The 21,622-nt window shown below is 40.0% G+C and overlaps 1 protein-coding gene across 4 annotated transcripts in view; it reads right to left on the reverse strand.

Annotated features, from left to right (window-relative positions):
* Nucleotides 1–2,625: 2,625 nt before the first annotated feature.
* itpr2 (inositol 1,4,5-trisphosphate receptor, type 2) overlaps nt 2,626–21,622 on the reverse strand; it is a 47,177-nt gene continuing 28,180 nt past the window's right edge. For 2 of the 4 annotated variants that reach the window (XM_085915083.1, XM_085915081.1), the window contains exons 38-57: nt 17,686–17,806; nt 17,370–17,557; nt 17,104–17,284; nt 16,346–16,599; nt 16,060–16,260; nt 15,418–15,528; nt 15,238–15,333; nt 15,035–15,154; nt 13,802–13,939; nt 13,534–13,726; nt 13,314–13,439; nt 12,851–13,026; nt 12,588–12,752; nt 12,311–12,494; nt 10,507–10,590; nt 9,642–9,763; nt 9,386–9,551; nt 8,952–9,112; nt 4,712–4,873; nt 2,626–4,026 (exon numbers count right to left, since the gene is read on the reverse strand). In XM_085915083.1, the coding sequence (XP_085771209.1) occupies nt 3,946–4,026; nt 4,712–4,873; nt 8,952–9,112; nt 9,386–9,551; nt 9,642–9,763; nt 10,507–10,590; nt 12,311–12,494; nt 12,588–12,752; nt 12,851–13,026; nt 13,314–13,439; nt 13,534–13,726; nt 13,802–13,939; nt 15,035–15,154; nt 15,238–15,333; nt 15,418–15,528; nt 16,060–16,260; nt 16,346–16,599; nt 17,104–17,284; nt 17,370–17,557; nt 17,686–17,806 (3,030 nt within the window). In that variant the 3' untranslated portion in view covers nt 2,626–3,945. The remainder of the gene's footprint in view (nt 4,027–4,711; nt 4,874–8,951; nt 9,113–9,385; nt 9,552–9,641; nt 9,764–10,506; nt 10,591–12,310; nt 12,495–12,587; nt 12,753–12,850; nt 13,027–13,313; nt 13,440–13,533; nt 13,727–13,801; nt 13,940–15,034; nt 15,155–15,237; nt 15,334–15,417; nt 15,529–16,059; nt 16,261–16,345; nt 16,600–17,103; nt 17,285–17,369; nt 17,558–17,685; nt 17,807–21,622) is intronic. The other 2 variants (XM_085915082.1, XM_085915084.1) reach the window with 2 other exon arrangements.

The following is a 21,622-nucleotide window of genomic DNA, read 5'->3' on the forward strand; positions in this document are numbered from 1 at the left end:
TCACATGTATTTGACTGTGATCGTAACAGTTCATTCCAAAGTGACAAGTGTGACTTCGCACGGCAAATGAACTGTAGTGTTTCCTCAAAGATTGCCCTGTCAGGGCAATTCATCATCGTTTAGTACACTTTACCTCAGCTCCGGCCCATTGGAATTCATCTCTCGTGACTGTCTAGGTTGGGAGGCGGAGGGCGTACAGCTCGACACAAGTCTATTATAAACCATATGGATGACAACAATAGTAGTTTACATTCAAATAATTTTGATTGATTTTTAATGTTAAAAGGTCTGGCATCTTTGTGCTGGTGTTGTTTTGTGGTCATAACATTATGTGACAGCAAAAAGCTTAGACGCAGCAAGTCACATGCCTGTCATCACGAGTGTGTGCTTATTTATAAAAAAAAAAAAAAAAACACTGAGGAGGAACCTTGCGCCTTCTTTAACAATCAAATGCAAAGTCATTTGATCAAAAACACTGCAGAATGTTGCGTCTGGTGACTCGTGACACAACTGTGACTCTCTAAACGGAAAACACAGACTCTTGTTACGCAATTTGATAAAATGTGTCATTTTTAAGAATTGATGCAAATCTCCGCTTTCCTGTATGGAGACATTCCACTCAGTTTCATCCCATCTTGTATATCATTCACTGGCCACAACATTGGCAGGCTTGGCAAAAAGATGCATGTTAGCTTCATTAGAGCCTAAATTAATATCATCTTAAAATACAGCTCCAATGAGGGCAGCACGATAGAAAAGGAATTCAGAAGTTGGCCTGTTTTTGCTTACCACACCACCGAAATACCGTCAGAAATACTGTTAAATTTCTTTTCCTCTCACACACACTCTTGATAGACTCTCAAATACTACATTCATGACACACTACTGAAATCCCCCGTGCTCAAATAAACAACTGAAACGCTCTCATACATCATAGAGAAGCAAACTCACATTGTGTGTATGACAGCATTCCAGTCGTGCCTGTGAGCACATTTTGAAAGGAAAAAATGAAAATAGTTTGTGAGAGCATTTTGGAAGTGTAGGTCATAGTATTTTCGTAGCGTAGAATTGGAAAGAAATCGGTAGATTAATGTCAATCAGGATTTCAGTCGTGTGAAATTATTTCAATACATTTTGAAGTGTGTGAGAGGGTGTTTTAGTGGTGTATGAGTACTGTAGTGTGTGAAAGATTGTTGGTAGTGTGTGAGAGCTTTTCAGTCGTATGTGTGAGGTAATTTTCAATGACGTTGTGGATCTCGCATTTTTTTGCTCTCTGACAGCACCCTATTCCAATGATTGCTGTACTTGATCGGTCCCGTCTACGCAGTAACAGCTGCTCAGCAAAGTGTCTCTGCGTGGGCTAAATTTAATGGCTGTCACGGGCAGCAGGAACAGACATAGCCTTGCTGCTGTAAACAGCAAACTGAAGCCAGGAGGGGAGGGGAGGGCAAGGGAGGGGCTGGATGGGACCAGACGGGGTTCCCTGCAGAAGGTCAACTGCGGGATGCATTCATCTTCTGGGTTACACAAGGACAGATGTGAAGATGGTGAAACATTAGCAGCTTTGTATTAGCATTGTGAGTGTCATAGCGTATTGTGGATGCCCGTGCTAATAACACGCTGCAGTATGCAATTCTTCAGACTGGTGACACCATCCTGTCATACTGTACCTTAAGACTGCATTTACACATGAATAAACTATTTCTGCTAAGGTCATAATCTCCACAAGACTGTTATCTGCAGTGATACCTGAGAACTCTTCGACTCTCCGACTCCTACACCTCTTGAGACACCATAAAGTCATGACAGATTGTGAATCTATATACATTTGAAATCTCGGGAAGTTACTTCAGGATGAAAGTGTGGGTGGTGAAGCGCGTAAAAGATTGCTTTACCAAGTAAAAAGGACTAATTAGTTAAGTATGCAGCCTTCAGGCAAAAATATGGGTAGAATTTATGAAACCAGCAGAGTATTTTGGGAAAATAAGCAGCAGTAATACTTATTACATACCTGTGTGCTTGGTGGAAGACTGACTACAATAAACATTTTTGAGGGTTAAATTTACTCAATTTTATTTCTTCAAATGGTTGCACAAAATAAAACCATCTAAATCCAGACATTTTTAAGTCAATTTAGAAATATATCAGAATCCAGATGATTTTATTTTGTGCAACTGCTTGACAAAATCAAATCAAAAGAATTAAACACCTTTGTTTCAGTGTACTCGTACGTTGTTAAAAAGCTACATAATAATGGTTTGGACTGAATATTTGGAGGCTCTTTTGAACTCCCGCTCACACGGAAGAATTCATTTATCCATTTTCAAGAATACCATCATTAGGGTTGCTGGTGAGCTAGAGAAGAGAGGGGTACATCCTGGACTGGTTGCCAGTTGATATCAAGGTGGGATTAAATGACTACTTTTCATGTTTAAGCATACCTTAAATGATAAATGACTTCAACATTCTGGTTTGGACTTGAGTTCTTCTGTCATTGGCAACATGAATAAAACAGTTGCGCAAATTAAAATACAATTATGTCTGAATGAGGATGTCCCCAGTTCTGTTCTAGAAAAGTTGTTTTGAAACCAAACTGTAGGGAAAAAAAAGTCACATCAACCTTCATGGCATTTATGTATAGACTTTATTTATACAGACAAATGGATTAAGAAATATAAGAAGACTCAAACATATATTACTTATCCGATGTCCCGATAAAATCTATGTCCTTATTGTCATTATCACATGCTATTCCCATGAACACTTTAGACGTAAAATCATTTTCAAGTAAGAATTACAAATTTTATTCACATTCATTTATTACTTTGTGGAAATCTGAATGAATCAGAAAAAGATGTGGCGCAGTGAATGCATCATAGTCAAAGGCAATTGCCCAAACTGGACAGGTCTCTCCCTTTTGTGTGGAAAAAGTGCAACAAACAATAATCCAGTTTTCAATCATGAGTAAGGCAGCAAAGATTCCGACTCAAAAATGTAAAAAAAAAATATAATAATACTCCAGTTATTAAAAAGGTTCTTGTCAGAAATCTAAAAGGAATAAAGACAACTCCTAACCCAGAGCCAAGTACGGATCTCGGTACCAATAGTCCAATTTCTGATATTACAACATTAAAGAGGAAGTCAACCCCGACATTTTCTTTGTAATAATATGTTCGGTGCAGCCCACATAGTTGAAACACAGTCTTGTGCCGAATGTTTCATTTGTGAAATATGAATTCACAATGAAAAACCCACCATGTTTTTATTCATGTCAGGGGGCGGACATTATGCCACTTGCTGTCGACTGAAAATGACATCACAGTTGTCAGGTCTCAGGTCGCAACCAATCTCGGCTCACCAGTTTTCTGAAGCAGAGCCGTGAATGGCTCCGACCTCAGACTGGCAAGTGTGATGTCATTTATAGTCGACAGGAAATGGCAAAATGGCAGCCCCCCCCCCGAGATAGATAAAAACAGATGAATTTAGCAGCTTTTAACTCGCATTCCACAAACGCAATATTAATCCGAATGCCATATGTAGACTTGCACATTTAACATATCGCAAAGAACATTTTGGGGTCGACTTCCACTTTAAGAAAGCGAAGGCATTCGGGCTGAGACAGCAAAGAACTAATCTTACCATAACAACTCCCTTCACCCTCTGTTGGCCACACGAATACCACACTGGCAGATGCGTGCCAAGTGCACTCAATCATTCACAGTCGACCCACTCTGCATGGAAGTCCGCAGGCAACCTGGATAGTTTGTCCCAAAAACGGCACATTGATGAGGACGTGGCCCATAACTGACAGCGCTGTCATACAAAAAGCACTTTGTGAGTAATCGTCTGTTAGCGGTTAACGATGAAGAGTCACTGTAGGTGTGCACGTCTGCAATTTGCTTTTTTTTTTTTTTTTCCTCACAGTGTCCATCCATTGTGAGACCCTCAATGATTGGAGACGTGATGGTTTGTCGGCGGAGGACCCAATAATCCTTGTCTCTGCTTGTGCTTCCTCTGTTCAGTCATCTGTGGAAAACACACAAGCATGTGGTGGATCTTGACTTTGCACGCAGAGTAGACACGATAAACACAATAACAGGGATCAGCTGGTCGATGTGACAGCCATGACTGCATACAGTGTTTGTTGTTTTGTTTATTTAAAGCGTCATGCTCCCCCGGCGAGCGTTTCATTGACATATCTGTCGCAAAGAGGAACAAGGACAAGTCTGTGACCGGGATCACATGCCGGCCAGGGCAGGTGATGGGGTTGATCAGTCACGCTTGCATCAGCGCAGTCATTCACATGGCCCAAGACTAACTTTGAACCTGTCAAAGCCTGTCTGAAAACTGGATTGACAAATTGGGGTTATATCAGGGACATGAGTTGAGACTTGACTCAGGGTGAGTGCTGGTAATACAACAAGAGATTGTTACATTTCAACTTCACACCAGGCATGACGGCGGGGCCTAAAGACAAATTGCAAACGCAAGAATCACAGACATGTTGAGAAAATTGGGAATTAAAAACTAATTTGTAACTATTAAGATCCCTTAAAGAGCAATTGTTTGGTCACATTGGAGAAGTGAGGCCACCAAGAACATCCCATTTCCTGTGACCTCTTAGCCTGCTAATATCTTTTCGGTCAAGAGAGGCTCCAACGACGGTGTACAGTAATAATCAGATGAGGAGAGGATGAAAACGGGTCTTTACCTGCTCCTTGAGCTCAGACAGCTGGGCGGACAGCTGAGCTACCAGCGTGACGGTGCTACCCAGTTTGTCCTGCAGCAATCGCATCTCATTCTGCTCGTTATCCCCCTCGTTGCTCACCAGAGAAATGGCTCTCATTCGGGGGAACCACTCCAAGTTCTGTTCCTGAAAGATGAAGGAGAGATAGGGTGTGAGAGAAACTGTGAGAAGGATGAAGTGAATAACGGTCGAAATAGAGCTGAGTCAGAATATCAAGGAGACAGCCGCGGCGGCAATTTTGGCAGTCGGCCCCGAGCAGGGTGTGATTCGACAGAGCTTTGGCCAGACTGGAGGGCAAGACTCAACGTAGAGGTGCTGGAAACATCAACTTAGAATTGAAATCATCCTGTAAGAACAGAAGCTGGCTTTTTTGCTTTGCACTTGAGCGCGATGGCCTTTTTGTCTCTGCGTTGCGGTCAAGTGTGGTCATACATTCACTGACTAATAGGCATTTCAATGTGGATATGAGTCACTGTTCTCATTATTGACTGTACTGGTTTTTTTTTTGTGTTGCATGAAAAAGATACACTTGCGTAAGTAGAAATTGCCATCTGTCATTCATCATTTGCATTTTGTTTTCATCCAAACAAACGTATTTTGTTGTTTACATTAAAAAAACAAAAAAAAAACATAAAAGGTCACTGAGGAAAACAAACCATTGGCATTACGTAATGGACTTGGACCTGCAATGCAAAATGTACGCACATGCGTGGGTGTGCATGAACGTGTCGTGGGGGAGAGACATGACTTCACGTAGACAAACTGTCATCAGCTGATCTTGTGTAATATTTATTGGCCACTTGCGATAAGAACAACCTAAATGGTGCCGTGAGTGGGATCAGACTGGCACCGCCACGACGTGTTTTGTGAGAGCAATGAGGTATTCTCCCACCTACTCTTATGTAAGAATATATTTCAGGCATGGTAAAAAAGATCAGTGTGAGATGTTGAGGACGAGCTGGCACACCAAGGGCCATATTCTCACATTGGTGCCGAAATCCTTTTAAACCCATAGAATGCAGTTTTTTCTTGATACTTCAGTAAAATATGTCCAAAAAACAAACAAACAAAAAACCCACTGAATTTGAAAATGCCTCGTGTAGAGGATGCGGTGTGTTGTTGGCGGACGACTGTGTACACAGATTTTTATTAAAGAAGCTCATGATTTAATGCTGTGCTTATGATTGAGTTAATGTTTAGAGTTCGCTGTGGAGAACAGTGATGAGCAGTCAGCAAGTTTTTTTTGGACAATGGACAAGTTTCACTTTCAAAAAGCGGTCCTTCCTGCCGGATTCTTAAAAGGGGACTGAATTGTTTGGATGAAAAATACAAATTTTGCACAAAACCCCAAATTCTGGTAACGTTTCCTTTCTCTATACTTTGAAAAGGCTTTTAAGAAACATAATACTTTTCTGTTGAAGACACCGTCACTACTCATACTGAAGCGTGGATGTAGGCAATCTGAAGATTTACATCTTTTTGCTTTTCATTTCTACTTAGTGCCATTTTGCCTGAATGACTTAACTCCACTGTTGCTCCACTGATCAATTCTTACGCCTAAATGAGCTTGCATTTACAAATTTCCACGTGCTTCTCACAGTTACTACAGTCACAATCGCATCAATGTGCAAACAGCAAGCGATATATTGTCAGACTTTCTGGAGCCTCAGGTCAAACCAGCACTGCACAGGGTAGCTTTAATCATTTTATTACCTAGTCAATACACTCGAAAGTGATTTTTCACAGATTTTTTAAAAATTGTTTAAGTAAAAACAAATGACAATATCATAGTGTTGTCAAAAGTTTCAATATTTTGCAAAGTATCGATAGTACAGTGTTTGTGCCTGTCCCGCCACCACAGCGCAGGTTATATCGCAGTTTGATTATTTTTTCAGGCAATTTTTCATTTGGGTTATTTGTTTACATTTAGTATTTGCAAGTGAAAATATGATTGTCTTGATTTTTATTTATTTATTCGTTAACATCTTTTCATTTCTGATTTTTTAATCATTTTATTTGATTGACCCTACGTAAATGCCATTCTCAAGAATCTTTTTAATTGTATTTGTCTTTATTTTTAAAAATTGCCAAAGTATCGAAAATGGTATCGCATATAGTGTGGCAATTCTGACTTTGTATGTAACGCTGCCACAAGAAAAAATAATCCCAACTGTTTAGTGAGTGAAAATGGACCAACAAATCTCTGAATTGAAAGTGATGGCAACAATGGCACATTGACCTCACACTTGATCGGTTGATAGCGTCAATTTTCTTAGTGCAATCTCTCTCTCACACTCTTGCACATAGATATTTATGTTAACTTTCATTACCATTAATTTGTCAATAGATTTTCACCTACAGAGCAAAAATTGACCTCTGCTTTGTGCAGTCTCTTTTACTATGCCGCCAACTCCGCCAACTACATTCTATCATTTTCTGCCCGTCCGAGTGTGTTGTACGATAAATGAAAGTCTCAAAATATGACTGTGCATTTTGTGTGCGTGTATACGAGAATGAAAGGGACAGGAGAGCACGTGCCAGGCAGGCTGAGCTATTAGCAGGCCACTTGAGATGGGTTATGTAATCCGGCTGATGCAGGACTTGTTGAGCCTATAGCTTCTGTCCTTTTACACACAAACACCACCATACACATGCACACACAGTCAAGTTCTACACTCAGTGTCTACATTGAGTAATGATGCTTTTCAACCCAGTGGCCCACCAAACCCGTTGCACTCATATCAATGAATGCATGCACTGAAACCTTTTCTAGCATCAGGCAAGTCTTACTCACTTGTAATGAGTCAATGGTGATTCAAAATGAACCCTCACCTATAAATTCAACTAAACATTTAAATGTTATGATACACATGCAACAAATAACTCTTTTCTCACATTATCTTACCAATTCAATTTTATTTTATTTTTGGTTATGTTGTGGTATGGGCTCGACAGTATAAGGAAAAAAAGCAGTGAAAATTAATCAATTGATTGACAACTATTTTAAGAATCGTAATTGTTTAGAGCCATTTTCCCCCCCTATTAATTTGTTATTTTTTTTGTAGTCATTCGTGAAAACTAAAAGATGATCTTTTTTGCTTCATCAAAACAAGTGCTGATTTTACTATGTAAATAGAATAAACAAACAATATATAATATATATATATATTATAAATAATAATATAAATATTTATAAAATAAACAATACCAACTAACAGTATATGGGGGAAACGGTTACACAATACACTTTCATGCAAAATAAATTTCTAGCAGATTTTTCGATGGAATAATCAATAGAAAAATCCATTCTAAAAATTTCAGCGACAGTCCTAGAATAGAACGATCTGAACAGTGTCTTGACAAGTCACTTTGCAACCCGCAGTTTCTAATCCTTCTGTTGCAACTGGACTGACACATTCATGTCACTGACTTCCCATAGATGACCAGATAAAATATTTTATTAAAGGAGCTATAAAGAAAAGTATATATTTTTTGTAAATGAGCTTGGAATAATGAACAAAACTAACCAAGATGAGAATGATAATGAACACTTTTAGGTCAGCACAATGCTATAGAAAACTGACAGAAAAATACCAACTCATCACTTGCTTGAATTTTTTATTTTATTTTTTCCAAACAGCAGTTTGAAGCCCTGCCAACGCATATTGAACTTAAGTGTTTAATGTGTTTGTCTTGCAAATTTCTCATTATAATTTGACCATTCCGTTGCCCAATCACAAAATCAAAGTTAATCTCAAACGTGCCATTATGCTCTAAGGCTTTATTTAAACCCATTAACTGACAATATCAACTTGGGCTGCCATTACCTCCTTTACGTTCTGGTCTGTGTCAGTGTTGCAAGACGGTGCACTGACGCTAATAGAGCTGGACCGGGTTTAATTACTATTTAACTACACTCTATCCCTGAGGGCTAAACTCAGCAGACTACCTCAGCAACGAAACCACGTCACTTTCCAGTCATACAAAAGCAGAAGGAAATGATGCTTGGCATAGGCCAGAGGCTCAGTCTCCATTTTGATTGTGACTGCAATAGAGGCGTCTACAACTCGTACTGTACATGTCTTCACACTAATGAAGGTGGAGCAAAAAGCAAACTCACTAGAAAAAAAATCCTGTATTACTGAAATAGAGTGTATTTGAAGGCATTTGGAATGTTTTTTTGGGGTGTGCATGTAATACTGACCGCTATCATCTGGGCGACATAGCTTTCTGGGCCGGTGTATTCGGTGGGATCCTTCACTCTCACCAGAACCAAGAAGTAAAGGTAATGCCACATGTTGTGCTCAGAGATGATGTGCTCTTCGAAGGACACTGTCTTGTTGTCAAATTTGTCTCTTTCCAATCCTGAAAGGTAATGTCTCATTATCTTGCAAGCATAGCCTCATATCTCTTCCACATCCATAAAACTGCAAGGTTAAAAATTCGGATTGACTCAAGAAGCGGAGGCAATTTGACTTTGGGTTGTTTTGTGTAAAAAAAAAACAACAACACAATTTGTTGGGTTATTTTGTACAAAAAAGAAAATTGGTTTTGGTCCAATTTTTAATCCAAATTGTATTGTTTTCAAGCCAGCATTTTTAAGGGTACAGGTTTTATGGACCACAGAGTTGTACACACCACAGATGAAACAGGTGGTTTTCAGGATCTCCTCCTTCCTTTGTTTCTCACTCCTTAAATCGGCAAAGGTGTCGATGATTACGCCAAAGATGAGGTTGAGAACGATGATGATTACAACAAAGAAGAACAGCAGGTCGTAAACCACGCGTGCCGCAAACAGTGGTTCCTGAATAGGCCCGTGACCGGCAGAATAGAGAGAAAATGCAAATTAACCAATGAAACACAAATATCATCTACATTTCTGTCCTTATCTCACCTCTTTGGAGGGTCTTCTCAAGATATCGCCAACACCACCACCATTACGTAGTCCTTGGTTCAACACGGTGATTATGCACATAAGCAGAGTGTCGCACACCCTCTCTGTTCCCTCGTCCTCATCTGTAAACGCACAATAAGTCATACAGGATCATTATTGTTACATGTTATTCATGTGAGATTTTCTATCTTGAACAAAGGGGACATACTAGGAAAAAATAACTTTTTAATTGTTTGCACTGTATACAAATAGTTGGGGCTCTGGAGTTCCTCTGCACAAGGTAAAAATAAAAGTGTTCTTACTCGTTGGGGTATTTTAATGTAGAAACATGTCATTTTGACATTAAGGAATGTCATAGAAAAAAATTATCGTGGATGATTGTACTCAGATCTTAGATGACTCATTATTCTGGAAAAAACATTACAGCAATAGCTAACAAGAGTGTGACTTAAAACCAAATGAACTCCTACAATCCAATAAATAGGAAATATACAAACGAGAAAATGTCATTCAACCTTTAAATGTTGGAGTGATCGTAACAATGGACACTGCAGATGGGAATGGATGGACTCACGTGTGTGTGGATTTAACGCAGGTGAGGCGTCCAGATGAGTCATCTTTTTGCCACATCAGATTTCTTTGTGTGACTGTGTACGTGTGTGAAAGCGAGCGAGCTATTAATAGTGTGTCTGTATTTTTGTGTATACACGATCACCGATGTTAGGGTGGTTAATGGTTACGATACTGTTGTGCTGAAAAGCTACTCAGTTTTCAAATGTCCGTCAAACCCCAAAATCTTTCACCCTTCATCGTACGATATGGAAAGGAGTAAGTCACAATCAGAAAAGTAGAAAGAAAAACTTACTAGGAGCAGTTTTAATAGAGCCAGAGCATTTGTCCTTCGGGCATGAATCTTCCAACGCTTGTTTACCAAATAAATGTCCAAATCCTAAAAATGAGAGAGTTGTCACTGAATGTTATGGAGAGTGAGTGGCAGAGTCAACATTGGCTTCTCTTTGTTGAGATTATGTTCTTTCTGGTCTTAACTGGGCTTTTTTTTCAGCGCTTTCTCCCACAGTCCAAAAGCATGTACATACTGTATGTTAGGCTCAACAAATACTAAATATCCAGGGGTGTGAAAGTGAGTGTTAACGTCTATGTGCCAGCCCTTTGATTGACAGGTAATCTGTTCAGACTTCACAGCCAGTAAACGGAGCTGGGCATTGAAAACAGATTTTTAAAAATGAAATGGCTTCTAAAACCGTCCTCTTTCTAATTAGTGCTGATAATCAGCAATATACTGTATATGATTGTTATGTAAACAGCAGTTGTTGGGTGGGCGGATGTCAAAGTGCCGCTTGAAAAAAACTGAACAAATCAATTGCACAGCAGTAAAGTTCTGAGCAACTTAGGACCTCTATTTAAGTGTAATCATCTGAAGGAAAGGGAACGGCCCTAGCCCCGAGACTGTGGAGCCGTGGTGGGGTGAAGGGTCAAAGCCGTGGGTTGGCTGCTGTTTGGACAGCCTTCCGGGCAGGTTTGCTGGAGCCTTGCACCTCAGCTCCCTCCCGAACCAACAACCACAGAACCACAAAGGCCGTTGCTTACATAACCTGCCACTGCTGTGCCGCGTGCGCGCGTGTCTACGCGCTGTTCGGTACTACACAGGATGGCGCGTCCACCAGGTTATGCAACAGGTGCACATGTGCCTGCTGGTTGTCTCTCCTGACCGTGCAATGCTCACAGCCACAGCTCATTAACACACCCACACTGTGCAGCGTTTTCAAAACATGTGTCTGCGAACAGACTGTTCATTCTCAAGCCTGATTGGGAATGATCATGCCTTTTTGACTTATCAAGAACATTTAACTACACAGGGCATTTGAATGAAAAATGCGGTTCTATACATTCATTTACTTGACTTTTTTTTTTTAAATTGTGTGCCAATATTGTTACGTTCAACCTAACATCCTCAAATTGTTAAGAAAAAAATCAAGCAAGCGCTAATAAACACAGCAGCTCAAATGCAACAGAAAAACAGGGGAGTTCGCAGTTAAAAAAAAAAGTTCTATGGTGTGGTAAAAATGTCTAAAAATAATTCAAATGAAAACGGAAGTAATTTAACAGGTCCCGAGAAAAAAAAAAAAAGCAAGTACCGTATTTTCCAGACTATAAGGCGCACCTAAAAACCTAAAACAATTTCAAAAGCCTACAGTGCGCCTGATAGTCCGGTGTGCCTTATATATGGACCAAATTCCTAAATTTAAACTGGCCTGAAGCATTGTGTCATGAAATCAATCATAAGTGGCCTGCTGAAGACTATGAATCATGAATCCAAAAGACTATGGACTATTGTGATTATTAAGTAATTTGTTGCATCTGAAGTTGAAATATAAAAGATAAAATGGATTTGGATTAAAAATCTGACATGATGCATTAATGGTGCGCCTTATAGTCTGGTGCGCCTTATACAAGGACCAAGTTTTAAAATGGGCCATTCATTGAAGGTGCGCCTTATAGTCAGTCCGGTGAGCCTTATAGTCCGGAAAATACGGTATTACGACACAGCACTCCTTAAATAAGTCACGCTAGCAAAGTAACAGGTATATGTGCGTGCACACAGCCACGCAGTTGAGTTTTACCAGAGTGATGACTAATAAAATTCTGACCTGATGCAGGGAGACGGTCCACCTCCATGCGGAAGTCATCTTTGAGGAAGAGGAAGCCGATAATGGAGAAGAAGTAGACAAGAAAAATGGCCAGAACTGCGGTCAGGATAATGGAGCGTCCATTCCTTGTCACACTCTTGATGACATTAAGCAGCGTTTCCTCTCTGATTATCAAGTCAAAGAGCTGTGTGGGGAGGTTATCGTGAATCAACTACAATGTATTTATTCATCCAATATATCTTTCTCATGTATGGTAAGGTCAAATGGGATGCCTTACCAGAAAGCTGTAAAAGAACTCGTGCACAAAGAGACCCAGAACACAGATGAGTGCATAGCCCAGGTGGTAGATGAAAAGCATGTCCATAACGACAGCTTTGTAACCACGGATGAACGTCCCCTGGTTTCCAACAAAACTCACTAAAAATACTAACTTGTTGAACAACTGTAAGAGTATATAAAGGAAAAAAACACATTTAGAAGTTAGAACAGTATGTTATTCAAGTAAAGACTTGATGAGTCATGATTCATGAGTTCACTTACATTGATGGTACCAAGTAGTAACAAAGCAGGACCCAGGCCCATGGTATATATTGCACGTAAAATGAGGACAACCAGGAAAAAAAGGATGCCCCACGGTTTGGGTAACACTGGAAGTAAAGCAATGGAAGCTGCCAATGCAGCCCACAGCATTACACAATTGAAGATGGATAAGATCCCTATGGAGAGAAAAAAATGGTGGAAGAACAGAACATCAGTGTCGGCCTTTCGTCTACGAATTATTCAGTGCTAAACTTTGGAATCTCAATTACACTTCCAAACACTGTTTGAAAATGATGTTTGGTCTCACAAACGCTTAATGGGATAGGTTTTAACTCGGGCAGGAATTGAATTGAATTCAGTCGGGTCAAATTTTCAAATCAAGAAGCCGTGTAGCCGGCCTATACGCATTAGTGAATCGATAGTTTTCATTGTCAATTTTCCGTTTTAATATCATTAATGTCACCTTCATCTCCATCATCTCCAAATGGGTAGAATACAGCCACACAGATGTTTAGCAGGCAGGCCAGGTAGAAGGAGATACTCCCCCAATGAGAGATATGGCGTGAGAACCAAAACAAACTCTTATTTTCTACAGAAAATAGGAGAGTAGACAGATTAATCTGTTTCATTCTTCAAATCATTTTATAAAAAGAAATTACAACCTCTGCCATGCAAAAACTCACTTCGGATTTTCTTCTGCCAACTCATCTCATTGTAGAGATCGTCAAACTGCTGAAAGAAGTCATTAACCTTGCTGCCCTGGTCATCTCGTTCAGTGGTGGTGAACACGCGCGTTTTGGACTCATGGGTCAGGTACTCACAGATGTTGGGGACTGGAAAAACAATCTGCTCCATGGTGCGGTCATGACGCACAATCTGGCAAATGCAATTTCTTTAATGATTTGATTTGGTACAGTCCAAGAAGAATATTATATACCACCAAATTCTGACCTCAATCTGAGCTGTGTGATTGGCATAGTACTGAAGGGCATCGTCCTTTTCATCATTGTCAGGGTCTGAGCTTGTTCCAGTTACCAAACCTGACCCTGGTCTCAGACTCTGCTGCAGGATCTTACTGTGTCGAGCCAGCTGGGAAGAGGAAAGAAAAAAATAATACAGTTGGTTTCAAGATGAGCAGAAATGAAAAGGAATTAAATAACAGTCAGTAACTACCAGAATGACCACCTTTCAACAGAAGCATGCAACTTCCACTTTGAGGGGCTATTTTTACATTAAATGTGTATTAGATGGAAACTGAAAGCATCAATGTACAACTGCACCATTTGGATGCATGATGCTGGTCTTAAAAGAGTCAAGTCCATGCAACCCATGTCGTCGTCGTTTTCTCAGTTACACTCTTTTTGCCTTCTCCATTTAGCCATGAGAACAAATCACAAAATAATGCTGAGAAAGACACTTAGTGACAAATGTCTCATCCTGTTTAAGGTTGCAGGAGGGTGGAACCTGTCAGAGCTGACTACCGGAATAAGGCAGACTACACCCTGGGCAATTGGAGAGCACATACCGTATAAAGACAAACAGCTATTCGCACCCGCATTATGTACGATGTAAAAAGCAAAGTTTTACAGAACTTCATTTATTAGATAATGCCAGTTTATTTGCCGTGATTTGATTTGCTGAGCTCCATTTTGCACGCCATTAATGGCCCATCAGTTCAACTCATATCTAAAAGGCGCAATGAGATTGAGTCTGTTCATGCTTCAGAATTCTAAATGCTGCTTTTTACTTAGGTTTGTGCTTGCTTGTATTATGAATGTGTTAAGCAGAGTTGTGTATGTGAGCATTTTCTTTTATGAAACCATGACTGTGGAGGTAATGATAAACAATGACTTCACAGCCATGCTGTTTTCCATCTATGACATGAAAATAATGGATTTATTGACATTGCCTGTAAAAAGTAATCATATTCTTAAGACAGATTCATATTATTATTTATTTTTAGATCTGACTGCTGACTACACCTGTGCTACTGCACTACTTGGTTCAGTTTGCGGTCAATTCTAAATATATTATATATATATATATATATATATCAAACATTTTCAGCCTACTGTCTAGAGTCTAGACAGTAGGCTGAAAATGTTTGAATGGCCACTATGGCAGATCACACAAAGTAATAAATCGCAAAATATCAGATCTGTGTAAAGTCTACTGGTAACTAACCTGGTGGGCTAGTATGTAAATGTTATGGCCGACATCCAATGGCTTGATGTGGTATAGAGCACTGTCCTCATCCTCCTCACTTTCCAGAGCTTGGGCGAAAGCTTCTTTTATGGCTTCCACCTAAGCCACAACAATTGGTCAGAGTTTTAAATGGCATCTGCTATATAATCACCACAGCACGCATGTACAGGATGGACACTCACAAGCTCTGTAGGTCTCATCTTGAAGAGGATTTTTTCCGCGTTCTCGCTGTCGTGGCGGCTCTCCATGATAGCCAGCAGGAGCTTGGAAGCATTATTCTAGAAAACATTGTTAATTCACTGAAATGCTCAGACTTAATCATTGTGCAATCATAATTTAACAGACAAATGCTTAAGCTTCACCTTGAGCTCTAGCACCAGGTCCAGACGGTTCCTCCCCAAGGGATTGATGGGGTTGACAATCAGCGCAATAATGATGTCAATACCATTTGACTCGTGTCTGGCAATGCATGTCTGGAAATGAAAGAAGTACATGAATGAGCGAGGCTCTTATTAGAAGATAAATTGAAATGTGGAATTTCAAATGCTGAAAAGATGACTGATAATGAGTCGTAGAAATTACAAGTATGTACCCGCCGTGTAACCTTCCAGACCTTAACAGCAATATGTAATCAGCTACTTTTAATGGTGCGTGACATCTCCTCCATGTCTCAGTGGATCAAAGCCAATGACAAGGATGGTGAGTTATCACTTTAGATGTATGCCCGAAGCAGCTCACAGCTCAAGGTAAGCATATATTTGCATTTTATCTGGGGGTTGATATGACATTTTATGATGCATGAACATCTATTGTAAAATGTCATGTGATTAAACACTGTTTCTTTTGTTGGCATTTAAATTCATCAGCCACAAAAATTGTCTGGTTTGGTTTTGAATTCTTTGTACTCCTTGTTTACTGTCACGCCATGTATATTTTCCCAGTAGGCCTGAAAGAGATCTTTTTATCTTTTTTTTTTTAAAGAAATAATTCAGGTGGCAGTCTACCTGGTTTTCATGGCAGGGGCCCTGGCAGTACTCTGTGATGGTTTCCAAAGTTTGACGAACCAGATCGACATTGCTCTCATTTATATAAAGGCCAAGTAGTCCGAGGCCTCCGGTGGTACTCCCGCAAATACAGTCCAGGAACTGAAGTGTCTCACATACTAGATTGTAGTTGGTCTTGTTGTTCTGTGAGCGCAAAAAGTTCTACACACCGAGAAGATGGACAAAAGTCAAACAGAAGTGAAATCCACAACCGAAGCGTATTTGACAATAATAGCAAAACCAGTACCTGCAGATCACAATTGTGGTTCTCACAGAGAAGTTGAAGGAAGCGCAAGATGGGTTTCATAATGGTGATGGCTTGGCTCATGCGAGTCTCCTCTAAGACCTCTTCAGCCCCTGTTACTCCATTGTTGTGGCATAAGGCTTCAAGATCAGGATCCAGCTCTTTTCGGAAAGCACAGAAAGCCTTAGAGGTCACAGACGAAGCCTCTTTAAGTTGCCCTCGCATGTCCTCCCTCATATGAAGTCCTGAGTCTTTCCCTTGCAGCATGGATGAAAATGTAAAACAACATGTTTCAATGGAGGGTAGAAGGGTATCTTGGAAGGGTATCTATCTCAAGCCTTTACAAATGGATTAATTGACGATCCATACTGCCTTAAACACATAAGTCATACCAACAGATTCATTTCTGAAGTGAACAAAAGAGCAAGAAGCATTGAGTTGGGTGCTGCAACATGAAAACACACGGTCTTGACACAATGGACTTTTGATAGACCGTGGATGCTGGAAGTCACATGGTCTCTGACATGTGACAGCTCTGACTGAGAATAATATTCAACAAAGAGGTCAGCAAAGCAACATTTTGCTTTCTCCGCCACTGTTGCAAATTAAACTTGAGGGCCACACATAAAATAGGTCGCTTTGAGACCTGGAGGTGTGTTTTTTGAAGGAGCCTGAAGCTTTTCCACTTTTACAGCCCACTTGTGATCCTGTCTTTAACTAGACTAAGTGGGGGTTTTCAATATTTCACTGCTAGTCTGTACCTTTTCTGAATCCGACACTACCAAAGTCAGCGTCATCATCCCTTTTTCTGCAGTTGAGCTCAAACATGTTGACGGACACAGTGGCACGGATCTCCTGCTGAGCCAAACGCATGCGGTCGTAGAAAACCTTAAAGAACCTCTCTGACTTCTTCTGCTTGTAAAGTTGACTGTAGAAGGAGTCCTAGGAGAGGCAGAGAAAGTTTCATTTCAACTGTTGGTCACACTTGGAAAGAAAATCGATGTGTTATGAAGTCTATGACAATTACCTGTATCTGTGTATTTCCACCTTGCAGAAGGGCATTGCCCAACAAGACACTCTCCTCAAACACTTGGTCATTCTTAGTGTTCACAATGAGGTCAATCACTAGCTCAGTCGCTCCAACAACGTCGAGCTGACACTGGATTTCCATGATACCACTGCATGGCTTGTCAAAGTCTGCTGTGAGAGAACCTCCTGTAGAGAACAAACATGCATTACGGCCATGTCAATAGAAATACATCAGAGCGTGTAATATTGAAAGTTGCACATTCTAATTGACGGACTATTACATTTGTGAGGTTGTTTCAGTTTATACAAGGTACCTGGAAATGTCGGCTTGGGAAAACAAGAAGGTGCGGTGTTTCCATTCCCGATCTCGGTTTTAGAAGCGAGTCTTTGATTTCCAAAGTAGCGAGTGAGGAGAATCTCTCTCAACTCTTTTCCCTAAATTGAAAGAAAATATGCTCTTAAATCCATATAATCATTTTGTCAAATGTAAGATGATTCTATATAGCCCGTGAGATCAAATCACGTCAACTCCCAAGATTCTTGCTAAAATCTGCACCATAATTTTTCATTTGTATGTGTAATAAATAATAATGATGAGATTTTGTAAGAATTTGTCCCCTTTTTAGAGTAATTTGAACAATAACTTAAAACAAATATTTGTTCTGATTTCCAAAGTAGTAATCCATCGATTTGTTGTGTATATATATTAATATGAGACGAATAAACATTTATTGGGTATCACTGTCCTAACGGCCCTCTGAGGGAAGTCATAACGACAAAGTGGCCCGTGATAAAAATTATTTGCACAATGCAACACCATAATAAAAAGTTAGCAGATTAGGTATTTACGTATTTTTGTGTCAAAATACACAATATTGGGAAACCTATCTACAATCTCCAGGGCGTGTTTTTACAATGTGGATGCAGCAGCTTTTGGTCGGTAAACACTGAAGCACTAGTCATTGCAATGCTAACTGCTACATTGCTAAAACTAAATTCTAAATAGACTTTCCCACTAGCACAGGAGTATCGGCACCATCGATGTAAATCCTGCACTTTGATATGCAGTCAAACATTCCTTGTTTTATACCAGACTAAACCACTGCAGTAATTTTTAATCATCGGAATCGTGGACATGTGCATGCATGTAATTTGATTCGATGTTCATGAATGTGATACAATTTGCATTCATTAAACGTGTAGAAACTGAAAGAAGTACACAACTAGTACTCTATGCATGAGAGATGGTTGTATTAAACAGTAGAAACCATTCAACTAGGCTTGGGTGTGGTTTTTTTTGTCCCCCCTTTTCATTCATATTTCTTTTTATTTGTGGGGGGGCTGACATCTTTTCTCTTCTGGCTTGAGGAGCAACGAAAAGATAAGATCTTTTACTAAAGACTACCTGAGAAATGTCACGTATTTAGATTATGACTGGTTGCATAAGCTCATCCCCGATGCTTATACTGCAAGAATAGCATAACGCGTTTCGAGTGCATACAGAGACAAATGAGGCAATGTCACGCCTCACCAACGCTGTTGGCTAGGTGCAGTCCAGCAGAAGAAGTGGACGTGGCCATGCAGCTGACGTTCTCTGTGTCAGTAAACATCTCATCTGCAGTCAGTGGAGACACTTGTCTGCCTGCACTGTCTGGCTGAGTGTTCACACAAACACCAGCACACATCCTTCTTGACAACTAAAGTTGAGCACCCACTGAGCCCTCCTCATTTCCATGCAGCATTGCACAGACACAGTCTGTGTGCGACTACATGACAGACATTACAAACTCGTCCCAAAGTACACTTTCTCACATTGCAGCGAGAATAATGTTGGACTTAACGCGTCCTCTTTTTTACCAGGACGTGTTAGTTTTGTATAAATTGGAAACAAAAACTCTCCAGGGTTTTTGCTTGTTTTCTCTCCTCAGGGTGCTGCAGTCTGCTGGCTCGCTCTGCAGAGAGAGAGAGAGAGAGAGAGAGACAGGAGGCAGGATGGCGGCAGATGAGAGTCAGCCCAGTCTGACTCATCTTGCTGCTGCATTGACGAGAAACCCTCCAGTCAGACGTGTAGTAGGCATGAGAGGAGTGACAGAAATAGAGGTAGACTAACTCATGAGAATATATGTAAGGTTGCCCAGGAAACAAAACAGGTACGGTGCAGACTTTTAAAATGTGCACTGGCACGCCACACTGCGGCTCTGGTGTCCAGAGCTGCCGATCCCCACCTTCGGCACACACACACACACACACACACACACACACACACACACAGACACACGCACACACACACAGACACACAGACACACACACACACACACACACACACACACATATACACACCTTCCCCCTCCTTCCACCTTCCCCTTGCCTCACATTTCTGCTGTCTGTATTTTTTACCACAACAAAGAAGCATGAAAAAAAAGTAAAAAAAAGGTTGCCCTTTGCTAGACTATGGTCAGACAAGGTCAATTGTCTGCAAAACCGAGGCCATAGGAAGCAGAGTGTCAAATAAATGGGGTCCGAATCATGTGGACAGTTACAGCGGTGTCAGCATGATAACAATATAGAACCCCGGGAAATAACAGGGGAAAAAAAAGCATTGATTCCACGGCGGACCATCCGGATTTTGCGGAGATCAAATCTTAATTTTTGTGGGGATTTAAAACAACCTAAAATGAGCAATTACAAAACAAAGTACCAATGAATAAACAACAATAATAACGACAATAACAATAATCACATTTTATTCCCATAACTTATTAAGTGCAACAACAGCAACAAATCACCAAACTATGGTTTTGAGGCACAAGTGATATTCATCTAAGATTTAAAGTGTTGACTTGGATAAACAAATACTTCATAAAGTATGATCAATGTAATTCATCCACACAGTCCCTTCATTTATTTTGAGTAGCAGAAGTCCTATCTGGCCTTACTCGAGGGGAAGCTGCCGGGGACCGTCTGGCCAAGCAGAATGCGGGCAAAACTCAGTAAATAAATACATTTTGAAAACTGCGGTAAATCCACAGATCCTGCACCACACTATTTTCCCAAATTTTGATCTCTTGACCTCGAAAAGGTTGTTTTGGATGTCACCTCTCTTTTGAGCTTTCTTTATGAAAGTATATCTTTTATTTTTTATTTTTTTTCTAAATCGCAAATACACTGGTCTCTGGTTCTCAGGTTGTTTGCATATTTAACTAATTTAATATAATCCTCATGGCCAAAATCTTTATCTATTTGAATTTATTTGACTATATCAATTATGAACAATGTAAGAGTGCACATCTGGTTGTGCACCATGCTAACCTGGTACATAAAAAGCACACAACTTCCAACTTTAAAAACAAGTAGTTTCAAACATCAGGTTCTGTTTCAGAACCAGCTGTAAATAAGAGGATCTAAGTGATCTTTTGATGTGAAATCAAAACATTAAACAGTCTATGTAGATTTAATTTCCTCACCGAGCATAGCAACATTCCCTTGGATAGTACAGAGTTCACATTAAGAGAACAAAGCGTGAATGTGTTGCTTCCTGGAATATGTCAAATGGACAGGCATAATTGCGGCGCTGCGCTCCGGCCACATGACGTATGACCATAATTAATATTGCACAGTGAACATGTTTACTTTATCTAGCAAAATTCCAAACATTATATTCGAAAGTCAGTGGGTAACTGACTTTTTAATGGGTAAAGAACCATGAGTGATTTCAGAACAGTTAATTATTCCATGCGAGTTGCTCGTATAAAGAATGCAGTAGGTGTGTAGGGAATTTTCCGAAAGCTGTGTTGTCTTCAGAAGAAGTTGAAGCAGGAAAATAAATTTAGGACTGCGATTGATAATCTTGATGACATAAGCAGGGGTAATGTTAATCATCGGCTGTGTTTTTGACACAATTTCATTAGTAATCCTGTTATGCTCTAATTAAATCAACTCAAATCTGAATGCCCACATCTAGGGATCTCATGAAAAGCTACGCACTCATCACATGCCTCCAGTTACAATGTTTTCGAGATGCACTGTGTCATGGCAGAGAAAATGCTTTTATTCAGCTAACAGGCACAACAGCAAAACAAATTAGGCCCACATGTGAGAGCAATTGGCAAGACTGCTTCAAGGGAGTTTGCAGCATAAACAAGTGTTCAAAACGGTTAGCTGGAGGACAGCATGTGATTCCTTAACCATATTAAAAATAGAAAGACTGACATGTAAAAAAAAAAAAAAAAAAAAAAAAAAAAAAAAGTTTTC

This window comes from Syngnathus leptorhynchus, chromosome 6 (genome assembly GCF_054491065.1).
Source record: "Syngnathus leptorhynchus isolate UIUO chromosome 6, UIUO_Slep, whole genome shotgun sequence".
NCBI classification, from domain to species: domain Eukaryota; kingdom Metazoa; phylum Chordata; class Actinopteri; order Syngnathiformes; family Syngnathidae; genus Syngnathus; species Syngnathus leptorhynchus.